This window comes from Podarcis bocagei, assembly GCF_964188305.1.
Source record: "Podarcis bocagei genome assembly, chromosome: 10".
Lineage (NCBI taxonomy): Eukaryota > Metazoa > Chordata > Lepidosauria > Squamata > Lacertidae > Podarcis > Podarcis bocagei.
Genome location: NC_138135.1, coordinates 70,250,789 through 70,265,078, shown reverse-complemented (window position 1 = coordinate 70,265,078; position 14,290 = coordinate 70,250,789). Strand labels below are relative to the sequence as shown.

At 42.2% G+C, this 14,290-nt stretch overlaps 2 protein-coding genes and 1 long non-coding RNA gene across 4 annotated transcripts in view; 2 read left to right on the top strand and 1 right to left on the bottom strand.

The window, feature by feature from the left end:
* Positions 1-1,566, top strand: part of ERGIC2 (ERGIC and golgi 2) — a 35,439-nt gene extending 33,873 nt beyond the window's left edge. The window contains exon 15 of the mRNA XM_081211799.1: positions 954-1,566. Coding sequence (XP_081067925.1) covers positions 954-1,019 — 66 coding nt within the window. The 3' untranslated portion in view covers positions 1,020-1,566. The remainder of the gene's footprint in view (positions 1-953) is intronic.
* A 4,450-nt stretch (positions 1,567-6,016) lies between these two features.
* The window catches only part of LOC308596606 (uncharacterized protein), a gene marked incomplete at its 3' end in the record, with an annotated part of 240,918 nt that continues 232,644 nt past the window's right edge, over positions 6,017-14,290 (bottom strand). For both annotated transcript variants that reach the window (XM_081211877.1, XM_081211878.1), the window contains 3 exons: positions 8,842-8,859; positions 7,516-7,553; positions 6,017-6,170 (listed from right to left, as the gene is read on the bottom strand). In XM_081211877.1, coding sequence (XP_081068003.1) covers positions 6,017-6,170; positions 7,516-7,553; positions 8,842-8,859 — 210 coding nt within the window. The remainder of the gene's footprint in view (positions 6,171-7,515; positions 7,554-8,841; positions 8,860-14,290) is intronic.
* LOC308596711 lies at positions 6,057-6,761 on the top strand. The gene is made up of 2 exons (XR_014012677.1): positions 6,057-6,160; positions 6,633-6,761. It is a non-coding gene; the product is annotated as an uncharacterized lncRNA (long non-coding RNA).

Below are 14,290 nucleotides of genomic sequence, written 5' to 3'. Positions count from 1 at the left end.
ACTCCATTATACCCCAAATTCAACATAAAGCTGCAAGTGTTATTCCAACCTTACTAATAAATTTAATTGTTTACAGTGGTTTTTAAGGTAAATTATATATTTCCCCCATTCCTGATTAAAAATTTGGTCTTCCTGATTTCTGATTCTTCTGGTCTTTTTTGCCAATTCGGCATAGCCCATCAACTTGATCTGCCATTCTTCTCTGGTTGGGACTCTGTCATCTTTCCATCTCTGGGCCAATAACATCTGAGCAGCAGTGGCTGCATACATAAATAGTCTTTTCTGATCTGTTAAATTTTGGCACCTAGAATTCCTAAAAGGAAAGCTTCAGAGAACTTTTCCCCCCAAGAGATTTTTCTTTTTTTTTAACAATACTTTTGTGAAGTGTGTTGAAGTTTTATTACAACCGGGTGGTCTATAAATCTTGTGAAATAAATACAGAAAATCCCCTACGCCTCAGTTCACTGCCTGCTGCTGCTGAGAGTGAGGTCTAGATGCAACGCTGGGTCCAAGCAGATGCTCACACCAGTGTTCCCAAACTGAGTTCCCCATTGGCCTCGCAAGACGAAAAACCCGCTAGACGAAAGGGTTTTCCGTTTTTCGATGCGCTTCGCAAGACGAATTTCCCTATGGGCTTGCTTCGCAAGACGAGAATGTCTTGCGAGTCTTGCGATTTTTTTCGCTCCCCCCTTTTTCTAAGCCGCTAATAGCCTTTTAGCCGCTAAGCCTTTAATAGCCGCTAAACCGCTAATAGCGCTAATCCGCTAAGCCGCTAATAGGGTTGCTTCGCAAGACGGAAAAACCGCTAGACAAAGAGACTCGCGGAACGGATTATTTTCGTCTTGTGAGGCACCACTGTATTAGGCGGATGCGAGGAAGCGGGCGGCAGTAAATGAAAAACAGATAGAACGAATAAAGTGACTTTTTTTCCTGCTTCGCTTTCTCCTTTGTAGGTCCCAGTCCAAGATGGCCACCTAAACAACCACGTACCTCTGCTGACAGAAGACGCTATGCAGTAACACCTCCTTCAGAAACTCTCGCCCTTTCTTTCTGCCTGACGCAGAAGACATTTTTATAACGAAACATTGTGCAATATGTTAAGACCGTGCTAATGGGCAGCAGAAATAATCAAGCCTTTGAAAAAGAAAAAAAAGGAAAAAGCAACCAACCAACCATATCTGTGTGACTTGTCTGTCCTTTTAAGAATTCAGAAAGAGGCCATGGAATCTTCCGGAATGAGCAAGACTGTGGATGTGTCTGTAGTTCACAGCAGGACTCGACTCTTCCACATAAACAGAATTTGGGCCTTGAAATATCAACGTACAGCACTCTAGATTCCAGGTTTTGCCTATTTCTGACCAAAACTATGCGCAGACGTGTGAAATGTGTATTTTTCAATATACAGTGTAGCAGGATAATTAACAGAACTAAGCTTCAGAAGTTTCATTATGGGTTGTTTTTTTAGAAAAAACAGCAGCAGCAGCAGCAGGTAACATAAGGTGTATTTTAACTGCTATAATTGGAATATGGAAATCAAACACATGAAAGGAAGCAAATTGAAACACACTACCGAGAGTGGGTGCAGTTTTTTAAATGGGGCGGCTCTCGCTTGAAACAAACGGTGTTGGGAAAACAACCCCCTCGCTTCTAGAGGGAGAACAGATAAGTCAGAAAGTCATGCTGCCTCTTCATAATTTCACAGGTTGTCTCAAAAAACGGGGGCTTCATTTTGCTGGGGCCTGTGGAGGGGCGAATGCAACAGGAGCTGATGGGGCTTATTCAAATCTGGGAAATTTCTGGAGATTTGGGGCACGTTTAAAGCATTTCACATGCCTGCACGTTAGATGCAAGTTCTCCTGAATGTACAGACGTTTATAAGTGTTCAACGTAATTACAGAAAAGATCAGAATGGAACCTACTGGGGAAAACAGATGCATTTAGGCATACTGAATGCTTGACAGTTGCAGTCCCAGTGAATTCAGTGAGGCTTACTCCCAGCATAAATGTTGCTAGGTTGTGAGATTGGTGTATATACCGGCATTGAACTTAAGAGATGGATATGACAGGTTCTCATTCAGGGCCCTAGGACATATATAGCAAACTTCAGCTGGCTAATATTTATTTCCCAAAGACTTATTTGAAGAACTTGATGAAGAGAAAAGAAAGGAAAGGTGGAATGCTCTCAAAAGCATCCCTTGCATTGCAGAAATTAGGATATAAATTTAATGTGCAATGCTTGGTGCTACTTGAATATCAATGGGACGAAAGGGACCATATTAGATAGACAGGCCAAAGTGGAAAGACCAGTCAGAGTTTTGATGTAAAAATTGGAGTTTGGCTTTTGCTGCTGAACTCTCCAATGGGACTCTTGTTTCCCCTTAGTCCGTGATTGGTCAGAGAAGAATGGATGGAGGCAGGATCCAGTGGAAAGCAAGGCAGATATTAATATTTCTCTTGCAACAGATTTCCCTCCCCTCCTTCCAAGGAGGGAGAGACCCTGAACAAAAGGGTGCTGGAACCTTTAAAAACCTTTGACCACCCCAAAATCATCATATATAAACCATAGGAGGTGTTCTGCAGCAGAAATCCTGTCTGCCAGGATACCTGATAATGGTCTCTGGTTGCATTATCGGGCAGCCTGGCCATTCTTTTGCGATGGTTAAAACTTTAGTTCCTGAATCCAGGTCCCAGGCTCACTCTACTCATACACAAAGACAGGATTTGTAAGCGAAAAGACAATGGGAAGCCTTTCCCCATTTGCCTCCCTTGCTGCGGAGGAATATTTGAGGTCATGGGGAGAGTCAAAATGGCTTCAGGATTGCTCTCCTGTACTATTTCAGACACATGGTTTATATATTTAGATATGTGTGCATTTATGAGTATTTTTTCTATATTTGAGACCTTAAAATTCTTATAAGAGTTAGCTGCTCAAGGGTAAAGAAAATCAGATAGCACTGAATATGGTAGCTATTGAAAGCCTTTTTCCACGACAGTACTACTCTTGGGAACTCCAAGCAGATAGCCAAAGGGGTACATGGGGTATGTGTGTGTTTCTCATCCCGATTGTCAAACCACATGGGAAATTGCATTCAGACAGCTGCTGGGTAGAATGCTGCCTTGCAGATGCCATTTTCAATGGGTTTGATGCCAAGGTGAAAAAACGGGAAGAAGTCCTGAGTGATGGAAAAGTGTCTGGTGTTTATTGAAGTAGATGTTGCTTAACAATGTGGCTAAGATGGTCTTTGAGCTGGGAAAGTTGGGTTGACGCCACCCCCAACCATAACTTCGCTAAAACTGGTCTATCTTCCCAAGTTTGCCCATCTGTAAAATGGGAATAAAACTTCAGGCTCCATGTGAAGATGAAGGTGATAAGGATTTAATAGTGTGTTGAAAGTATTCTAAAATGATAACCACATTGTCAGAATGACATTTTATGAACAAAGGATGGAACATGCCCTACGTTTGCCTGAGAAATGACCGCCTGAAATAGCTTCCGGATTGCAACTGATTCCTCCTTGCTTGGAATTATGGCCGTCTTCTGAGTCTTTTTATCTGTTTTGTGAAGCCATGGTGTAGAGCAGGCTTTCCCAGACCTGAGTCTCCAGCTCCTTTTGGACTACAACTCCCATCATTCCTTGCTAGCAGGACCAGTGGTCAGGAATGATGGGAACTGTAGTCCAAAAGGAGCTGGAGACCAACGTTTGGGAAAGCCTGGTATAGAGATTGGCAGCATCACTCTGATCCATAGGAAGAACAACACCATTAAGGCCATTGAGAAGCCTTCTTTGGCAGCACTGCTATGTCATCACACCTGCTCTTGTCCCTGGGAATAAGGTATCGTCATGTTGAATGACTTCCTGAAGGCTGTCTATATGGATGCTGAACCTGTGGCCCCCCGGGGGTTGCTGTTGGACTTTGGTTTCCTTGGGCCCCAACCATCAAAGCCAGTGTCCCAGCTATACAGGTTCAGAGGTTCTTAACCCATTCTTACATAAATGCATGTAAGAGGCACTCTGGTTAGAAGCAGAAGAGAGCAGACCAGCTGTGTTGGCAGCAGTATAATAATGTATTTTATATAAAGGTAAAGGGACCCCTGACCATTAAGTCCAGTTGTGGCCAACTCTGGGGTTATGGCGCTCATCTCGCTTTACTGGCCGAGGGAGCCAGCGTACAGCTTCTGGGTCATGTGGCCAGCATGACTGAGCCGCTTCTGGCGAAACCAGAGCAGCACACAGAAACGCCGTTGACCTTCCCACCGGAGTGGTACCTATTTATCTACTTGCACTTTGACGTGCTTTCGAACTGCTAGGTTGGCAGGAGCAGGGACCGAGCAACGGCAACTCACCCCGTCGCAGGGATTCGAACCACCGATCTTCTGATCAGCAAGTCCTAGGCTCTATATTGGCAGTCAAAAGGAGAAAGGCATCATCTGGAGCAGGTGTCACAGAGCAAGTCATAAGGTGATCTCATACGCAAGTGTAGAACCATAGACATCTTTGGACTGTGGTCAGTTTCAGTGGACAATATCCAACCAATCCGGTCAGTGTAAGGATTTCTGCTTGTGCAGTGGAACCCCACCCCCTTGAAACAACCCCCCTTAATTTGTTATGGGGTTTTCCCTCCCCACCCCAAGAAAGCAGATTTTTGTTTGTGTAAATCCCTGTACTGATGGAACGAGTTAGTTGGATACAGCCTGCAGTTCTCCTCTGAGTATGACTTAATTTGAAAGTTGCCCATCACCATTTTATCTTGCATTTTCCTTTGCAGCCTTAATCTCCCCCCTCCCCCCAAATATTCTAATAACACCGGTAATGGTCAGAATTACAGAAGTGCTATGGAGCAAATACAGGTTATATAGGGTGACTTACTCCACTGACCTTCAGCATCGTTAAAGAGTTTTCTTGATGGCTGCAAGGAACAAGCGTGCGAAATGTTCTCCTGCTTTCGTATTTTAGAAAAATAATTTAAACCAGTTAAACTCCTAAGGCTTTCTCTATGTGGAAAGTAGCCTGTGTATTCATCAAGGACCAAAAATGATAGGAAATACCATCAGCAGCTCCTGCATTGCATGCTGTCTGCGCAGGAGGGGAGTTTTCTAACAAAATTGTTTTCCAGCAAGAAAGCAATCCTGCAGAAACAGGATTCTTAAGATTCCAGACTTACGGTAATTTTTGCCCGAGGAACTTATTTTGTTTGTTGCCTGCTCTCCGGTTTGAGATTCATCTGCAGGAAATGAACTACTTTCATTTACTTGCAAATTGAACGCAAACTAACAGCTGTTGGTTCTTGACAAACAGGGCCAAGTTTAGGGATACAAGCTTCTGAAAATAGTCTACGTATAAACTTTCAGAAGGTTTCAGGTGGCTTCATTTTGAGGTCTGCAAGGTGCTTATTTATCAAGGTGGTCTTCCAGCTTTCTTTGAGAAACCTCCTGCTTACTGTATCACACTTCCTCCTCTAAACATATTTCACAGGACTTCTTTGCAGGTGAGTAGTTGGGTAATATATTTCAGGATCATGCTTTCACCCAGCCCAGGGTTTCCCAAACTTGGGTCTGCACTTGTTTTTGTACTACAACTCCCATCATCCCAAGCTAGCAGGACCAGTGGTCAGGGATGGTGGGAACTGTAGTCCAAAATCAGCTGGAGACCCAAGTTTGGGAAACCCGGATCCAACCGTAAGTTAACTCAGACTGACGATGCAACTTGTTTCAGTCATGGCATAGGTCACAACAATGGACAGATTGTACAGCACATCTGTTTAGTGGTGCAAATAGTCGCCAAACCAACACAAAACTGGGAACAGCTATTTCAAAATAGAATTTATTTTTCCATTTCAGAAGAGAACTACGAAAACATGTATTGTGGAATTTTATGAAGATTGAGGCATTGTCTTAATTGTATCGATTCTTGAAACCACTGGCTGTGGTTACATAGGAAATCTCAAAACCACGTTTTATTAATGTTTGAGAGTACGGAGCAAGGGCGGACAAGAAACCATTTAAAATATGATTACTTTAGTGACCACCGCAAATCTGGCAGCTGCTGGCAACATTTGTGTGCCGACATTTATACTGTGCTATTTTTCCTGTGGGGCACGTATTGTCGATATGTTTCTTCGCCTTGCAGCAAGGACACCTGTTCAGCAATTTACGGTCAACGTCCCCATACCTGAAACGAGAATAAAACAGGAGAGAAAAACGTGATGAGCTGATAATAAAAATACTCTTTTTAAAATTGAACAGAATCCAGCGCTGAAGGGTTCGAACCTCTGTTTTCAAAGTACTTTCTAGCAAGTGTGTTTGGGGAAATTCCTTAAAGCCACAGCTGCAAAGATGAAAAAGACTGGCCCCATTCCAGCTCTAGCTGTATGTACTGGGCATCCCAATCCCTATCAATGGAAGCAGCCAAATTGTTCAGTGCGTCCCCTGTGAACACCATGGTCCAAATGCCACTGCAGCCGTGTGCCTTTCGCATGCTGAATCGAGAGGACCATGTGCTGCGGAAATGGCTGGAGAAAATGACTACATTCTACTGTGTGATTGTCTAGCAGAATTGTTCCTCACAATCTACGGTACCTTCACCTCCCCTGTTCAATACAACGTATGCAGCTTATTCTAGATGTCTATGAAGAAGCACCAAAGTCAACTTATTTTGGCATTCCCCAACACACTTTGCCATCAGGGTTTGGCCTTTGCAGCCGCCTGCATTAACTGTTCCTTTCACTGGAACCGGGTTACCTTCATTTACACCTAGCAAGGATGGTAAACATGGCTGAAGCATTGGACGACGTGAAAGAGCATCAGTAAAGAGCTAAGTTTTTGAACAATAATAATAATAATTTAATATTTATACCCCACCCATCTGGCTGGGTTTCCCCAGCCACTCTGGGCGGCTTCCAACAAAACACGAAATAAAATAACTGTTGCTCTTGTACTGTGATTTTATCTGATTTATCACAAAAGGGTTTTCTCTCCTGCTTCTAGAAAATGCCCAAAGAGTATTTTAAACTTGCACAAGAAATAAAGGACTATGAGCCTCAAGGGACAGCAGTTTCTTTGTATTTCTTGGATAGGTCAGGTTTTAAGAAGAAGAAAAGGGGGAAGTAAACGTTTCCCCAGTCTGGAAAACCCAAATAACGAAAGGTAGCAATGTTGGCGTTGCCTCCGAGCAAAACTGTGGGCCCCAAAGCCCGATTCAGCACGATTTAATTCAGCTGATCCTGTTCTCTCAAAATTGTGATTCTTACAACTGCAGTTTCGAATCACAATTCGGATCACAGCTTCATTATGCTTATACTGCAGGAGCGGCTTTTAATGGTGATCAAAATTATCTCCCATCCCCAGCTACAGGCAATTTGTTTGCCTCATGATTCTAGAAAATGGCCTTCAACCCTGAATGCTAACAAAAAAGAACATTGCCTTGTATTAAGTGCTTGCTGTGTGTCCAAGCGACAGGGTCAGGAATGAAAGCTTTTATTCAGAACTCTCGCTGTGAGAGAGAAAATTCAGCTCACCTAGTAGTATTTATTTTGAAACCGACATGAGGTTGGTACTGAAAAAACAAATATATAGAGAGATCATTATTTAGCTGCTGCAAGCACATTCTGTACATTTCTCCAATAGTAATGGGCATTGCTGGTAAACTGGGAGGCTTGCTATTCCTACAAAATGCGCCTTGGGCCCTGCCCAATCCACTTCAGGCTATTTGCTATCCAATTCTCTCTAGGTTTGCTCTGAAGTTAGCCCCTGGGATGATTCCCAGGTAAGTGTGTGAGAGATTGCAGTTCTTACCTCTTAAATGGGTTGGTAAAATCTTATTTGCAATGTAATAAATGCAGATATATTTATACATACATATAAATTTATACATGCATATATTGGGTGGGGGCAGGCTTTAGATTAGGTGGGGCAGGACCTCAGTTACTGAAGCATTTAATTTTTTTTACTTACTTGACTGAGGGGGCTTACCCCTCCCCTAGGCTACGCCTATGAGTCTCCTCTGTATAATCTACCAGTATACTATAAATCTGCATCACCAATAATTAATATTCCATTCCTCTAAGGAGAAGCTACAGCCAGCCTCCATCTGAAGATCTCTCATTAAGCAGGGGTGAAATCTGCCTTTATTTCACCCGGTTCAAAGACCCAGATTGGCACCTACCCACCCCACATTTGCATACACACACTCACAGGCTGCGAGCCTCAATGGTGCCCCTCTGGAGACTTCACCTGGGGCAAAAAAAGGCTAACCCCCCATAGCTCCAGCTCTGCATTCAGTTTTCTGCATTGCTGCTTCTAATTGCTTCAAACTGGAACGTGTCCAGAGGAGGGCAACCAAAATGGTCAAAGGCCTGGAAACGATGCCTTATGAGGAACAGCTAAGGGAGCTGGGCATGTTTAGCCTGGAGAAGAGGAGGTTAAGGGGTGATATGATAGCCATGTTCAAATCTATAAAAGGATGTCACATAGAGGAGGGAGAAAGGTTGTTTTCTGCTGCTCCAGAGAAGCGGACACGGAGCAATGGAGCCAAACTACAAGAAAGAAGATTCCACCTAAACATTAGGAAGAACTTCCTGACAGTAAGAGCTGTTCGACAGTGGAATTTGCTGCCAAGGAGTGTGGTGGAGTCTCCTACTTTGGAGGTCTTTAAGCAGAGGCTTGACAACCATATGTCAGGAGTGCTCTGATGGTGTTTCCTGCTTGGCAGGGGGTTGGACTCGATGGCCCTTGTGGTCTCTTCCAACTCTATGATTCTATGATTCTATTCTATGATTCTAATTGATCTTCCTTTAAAACTCTTACTTCTTGTCACATATGGAACAAAGAAGAAGGAAACATACCTGGAACTGTAGGGCATTCTGTATGAAAAGGGAAAAAGCACATTAGTTATGAGCTATACGTGGGTGGCGCTGTGGTCTAAACCACAGAGCCTAGGGCTTGCCAATCAGAAGGTCGGCAGTTCGAATCCTGCGATGGGGTGAGCTCCCGTTGCTCGGTCCCTGCTCCTGCCAACCTAGCTGTTCAAAAGCACGTCAAAGTGCAAGTAGATAAATAGGTACTGCTCCAGCAGGGAGGTAAACGGTGTTTCCGTGCGCTGCTCTGGTTCGCCGGAAGCGGCTTAGTCATGCTGGCCACATGAACCGGAAGCTCCCTCGGCCAGTAAAGCAAGATGAGCGCTGCAACCCCAGAGTCGGTCACAACTGGACCTAATGGTCAGGGGTCCCTTTACCTTTATACTTTGAGAGGGGAAACTGAACGGTGATCAAGAAACAGTAAGTTATAGTGGTCGGAGCGAAACAATACAAACTGAAAGCTTTTGCAGATGACCTAGTCATTACAGTACAGGAGCCAGAATCTAGCACAAAAAGAGTTCTTGAACTTATTTTGGAGTTTGGTCGGGTGGCGGGATTCAAGCTAAACAAACAAAAAACTAAGGTTTTGGCCAAAAATTTGACGCCTACAGAGATAGAGGGGTACCAGAGAGAGACAGAGCTAAGTGTGGTTAAAAAAGTGAAATACCTGGGGGTATCTTTGTCCACCAAAAATTTAAATCTATTCAAAGATAATTATGAAAAATGTTGGTCGGAAATTAAAAAAGACTTGGATATTTGGTCAAGATTGAAACTTACCTTGTCAGGCCGAATCGCAGCTATAAAGATGTGTGTTCTGCCAAAAATGCTATTTTTATTTCAAACCCTCCAGGTCGTGGACAGAATGGAATGTTTCGGAAAATGGCAGAAGGATATATCTAAGTTTGTCTGGCAGGGCAAAAAGCCCCGAATTAAATTCAAAATATTAACTGACTCAAAAGAAAGAGGGGGGTTTGCCCTGCCGGATTTAAGGTTGTACTATGAGGCTGCAGCCTTCTGCTGGTTGAAGGATTGGTTTCTGTTGGAAAACACCGATGTCCTAGATCTGGAAGGGTTTGACAATGTTTATGGTTGGCATGCATACTTGTGGTATGACAAGGCGAAGGTTCATAAACTGTTTAAAAACCATATTGTCAGAAAATCAATTTTTGCCGTCTGGATGAAGTATAAGGACTTATTAGAAAGCAAGACCCCGAGGTGGTTATCACCAGTGGAAGCCAAGATTTCTAAAAAAAGGCCCAATATGGAGGCCTACTGGCCAAAATATTGGGAATTGATTGAAAGAGTTGGAGATAATTGGAAGCTCCAAAGCCAGGACAAACTGAAAAATAAGGTGCGAGATTGGTTACATTATGCTCAAATTCAAGAGGTATTTAAAATGGATAAAAAAGTGGGTTTCCAGTTGGAGAAATCGAAACTGGAGACGGAGTTACTAGAACCAAAGACTAAGGTACTTTCGAGGATGTATGACTTGCTGCTTAAATGGAACACACAGGAGGAGACAGTTAAATCTGCTATGATAAAATGGGCACAGGATGTAGGACACAACATTATGTCTGAGGACTGGGAAAGGTTATGGAACACCGGTATGAAATTCACGGCATGTAGTGCCTTGAAAGAGAACATTATGAAAATGGTATACCGGTGGTACATGACCCCAGTCAAGTTGGCTAAAATATATCATCTTTCTGATAATAAGTGTTGGAAATGTAAGGAGGCAGAAGGGACATTCTTTCACCTCTGGTGGACCTGCCCGAAAGTAAAGGCCTTTTGGGAAATGATACATAATGAGCTGAAAAAGGTATTTAGATATACCTTTTCTAAGAAACCAGAGGCCTTTCTTCTGGGCATGGTGGACCGGAAGGTGCCAAAGAAGGACAGAACCTTGTTTATGTATGCAACCACAGCAGCTAGGATTCTTATCGCAAAGTTCTGGAAGACACCAGATTTACCCACACTGGAGGACTGGCAGACGCAGCTGATGGACTACATGGAGTTGGCAGAAATGACTGGCAGAATTCGAGATCTGAGCGAAGAAACAATGGAGGAGGACTGGAAAAAATTTAAGGACTATTTGCAAAAATATTATAAGTTGTTTGAATGTTAAGATTGCGCACGATTAAGAAACGTTATGCTTCTGCAATTTATTTAAGTAAATGATAAAGTAAGTATTGATGGAAAAAAACGAGACAAATTAGAAACAAAATATTATGTTTATTAAGAGTGTTAAAACTAAATTACAAATTTTTGAAATTGGTAACATAATAAATTTAAAGGTATAATAAAATGGGAAACAAGATAACAAATTGCTGAACTGGCTAGAATAATGAATGCAATGCCGAGAGGATGCGAGGAGGTCCAAAAGTGAACTGTTGAAGGACGTTATGAAAGCTTCTTAACTTTTTCTTCTTTTTCTTTACTTTTCTTCATATATAAAAAATGTTTCTTGCATGTTGCTATGTAAACAAAGCTGTTAACCTATGGAAAGAAACGCAATAAAAATTTTTTAAAAAAAAACAAAAAAACAAGAAACAGTAAGTTATAACTGAGATAACAGCAGCGCCTTCTTGAATAGAGAAAGTCTGGCCACTGCTGCCCAAGCACTGGCAAGCTCTAAATTGTTGCAGGGAGCTACTGGCTACTAGTCTATTTTTTTGTTGTCTCTGAAGATTTTTCTACTGGTCTATTTTCAGGCACATTTCAAATGGTGCTTGCGTACAAGGGGTAGGGACCCAGTGGCCTTCCAGATGTTGCTGGACTCCAACTCCCAGAAGCCCCAAACATCACGGCCAACGATGAGAGTCCTCCATCTCTGCTACATTCCGACTGAACTTTCCGACAGTAAGAGCTGTTCAACAGAGTCTCTTAGAAGGTGATGGTCTCTCCTTCTAGCGTTTAAGCAGAGGTTGGATGGCCATCTGTCATATATGATCTAGTCAAGATTCCTGCCCTTTCCAGCTCTACGATTCTATATTTTGGGACCTGGATTCCTAAAAAGCTTCATTTTACTGCCCGAAAAACATTGCATCTCCCCTCTGAGCTTCTCCTCTGGGTCCCCCTTCCCCTCCCACTCCCCAACAATCTGAAATTAAGTGGGGTGGTGACTGCAGAGAGAAGACTTATCTTATTAATTTAAAACATTATATCCTGCTTTTCTTTATAAAACCAAAGCAATTTAACAAAATAATAATAATAAATCATGACACATAATAAAATGGCTCGAATTACTGTATTTTTCGCACAAATCAGCCCTCAACAACTTAACCGGCGGAAAAGATTTTTTTGAAAAAATCACTAAGCCCCGGGGTCACAATCTCAGCAAAAATCTGACTTTTGGTTCACTCAAAAATGGTGCCAAAAGTTAGAAAATGTTCTCTTTAAAGGTTTGGCAGTCGAAACAGAAGGCTTTTTATTACAGGACAAGAAATCAGCCCTCAACTACTGAACTGGTGGGAAAGATTTTTTTGAAAAAATCCCTAAGCCCCGGGGTCACAATTTCAGCAAAAATCTGACTTTTGGCAATTCACTGAAAAATGGTGCCAGAAGCTTGCAAATGATCCCCTGAAAGCTTTGGCGATGGAACCAAAAGCCCCGGGGTCACAATTTCACCAAAAATCTGACTTTTGGCAATTCACTGAAAAATGGTGCCAGAAGCTTGCAAATGATCCCCCGAAAGCTTTGGCGATGGAACCAGAAGACATTTTATCACAGGACAAGAAATTAGCCCTCAACAACTTAACCGGAGGAAAAGATTTTTTTGAGAAAATCCCTAAGCCCCGGGGTCACACTTTCAGCAAAAATCTGACTTTTGGCAATTCATTCAAAAATGGTGCCAACCGGTTGCAAATGCTCCCCTGAAAGGTTTGGCGATGGAAACAGAAGGTTTTTTTATCACAGGAGAAGAAATCAGCCCTCGACAACTTAACAGGCGGTAAATTTTTTTTTGAAAAAATCCCTAAGCCCCGGGGTCACAATTTCAGCAAAAATCTGACTTTTGGCGATTCACTCAAAAATGGTGCCAAAGGATTGTAAATGCTCCCCTTAAAGGTTTGGCAGTCGAAACAGAAGGCTTTTTATCACAGGACAAAAATCAGCCCTCAACAACTTAACCAGCGGAATTTTCTTTTTTTGAAAAAATCACTAAGCCCCGGTCACAATCTCAGCAAAAATCTGACTTTTGGTTCACTCAAAAATGGTGCCAAAAGCTAGAAAATGTTCTCTTTAAAGGTTTGGCAGTCGAAACAGAAGGCTTTTTATTACAGAACAAGAAATCAGCCCTCAACAACTTAAGCAGCGGAAAATATTTTTTTGAAAAAATCCCTAAGCCCCGGGGTCACAATTTCAGCAAAAATCTGACTTTTGGCAATTCACTCAAAAATGGTGCCAAAAGCTTGAAGATGCGCTCTGTAAAGGTTTGGTAGTCTTAACAGAAGGCTTTTTATCGCAGTAGAAGAAATCAGCCCTCGAAAACTTAACCGGCGGAAAAGATTTTTTTGAAAAAATCCCTAAGCCCCGGGGTCACAATTTCAGCAAAAATCTGACTTTTGGCAATTCACTCAAAAATGGTGCCAAAAGTTAGAAAATGTTCTCTTTAAAGTTTTGGCAGTCGAAACAGAAGGCTTTTTATCACATGACAAGAAATCAGCCCTCAACAACTTAACCGGTGGAATTTTCTTTTTTTGAAAAAATCACTAAGCCCCGGGGTCACAATCTCAGCAAAAATCTGACTTGGTTCACTCAAAAATGGTGCCAAAAGCTAGAAAATATTCTCTTTAAAGGTTTGGCAGTCGAAACAGAAGGCTTTTTATTACAGGACAAGCAATCAGCCCTCAATAAATTAACAGGCGGAAAATATTTTTTTGAAAAAATCCCTAAGGCCCGGGGTCTCAATTTCAGCAAAAATCTGACTTTTGGCAATTCACTCAAAAATGGTGCCAAAAGTTAGAAAATGTTCTCTTTAAAGGTTTGGCAGTCGAAACAGAAGGCTTTTTATTACAGAACAAGAAATCAGCCCTCAACAACTTAACCGGCGGAATATTTTTTTTTTGAAAAAAGCCCTAAGCCCCGGGGTCGCAATTTCAGCAAAAATCTGACTTTTGGCAATTCACTCAAAAATGGTGCCAAAAGCTTGAAAATGCTCTCTTTAAAGGTTTGGTAGTCTTAACAGAAGGCTTTTTATCACAGGCCAAGAAATCAGACCTCAAAAACTTAACCGGCGGAAAAGATTTTTTTGAAAAAATCCCTAAGCCCCGGGGTCACAATTTCAACAAAAATCTGACTTTTGGCAATTCACTCAAAAATGGTGCCAAAAGCTAGAAAATATTCTCTTTAAAGGTTTGGTAGTCTTAACAGAAGGCTTTTTATTACAGGACAAGCAATCAGCCCTCAGCAAATTAACAGGCGGAAAATATTTTTTTGA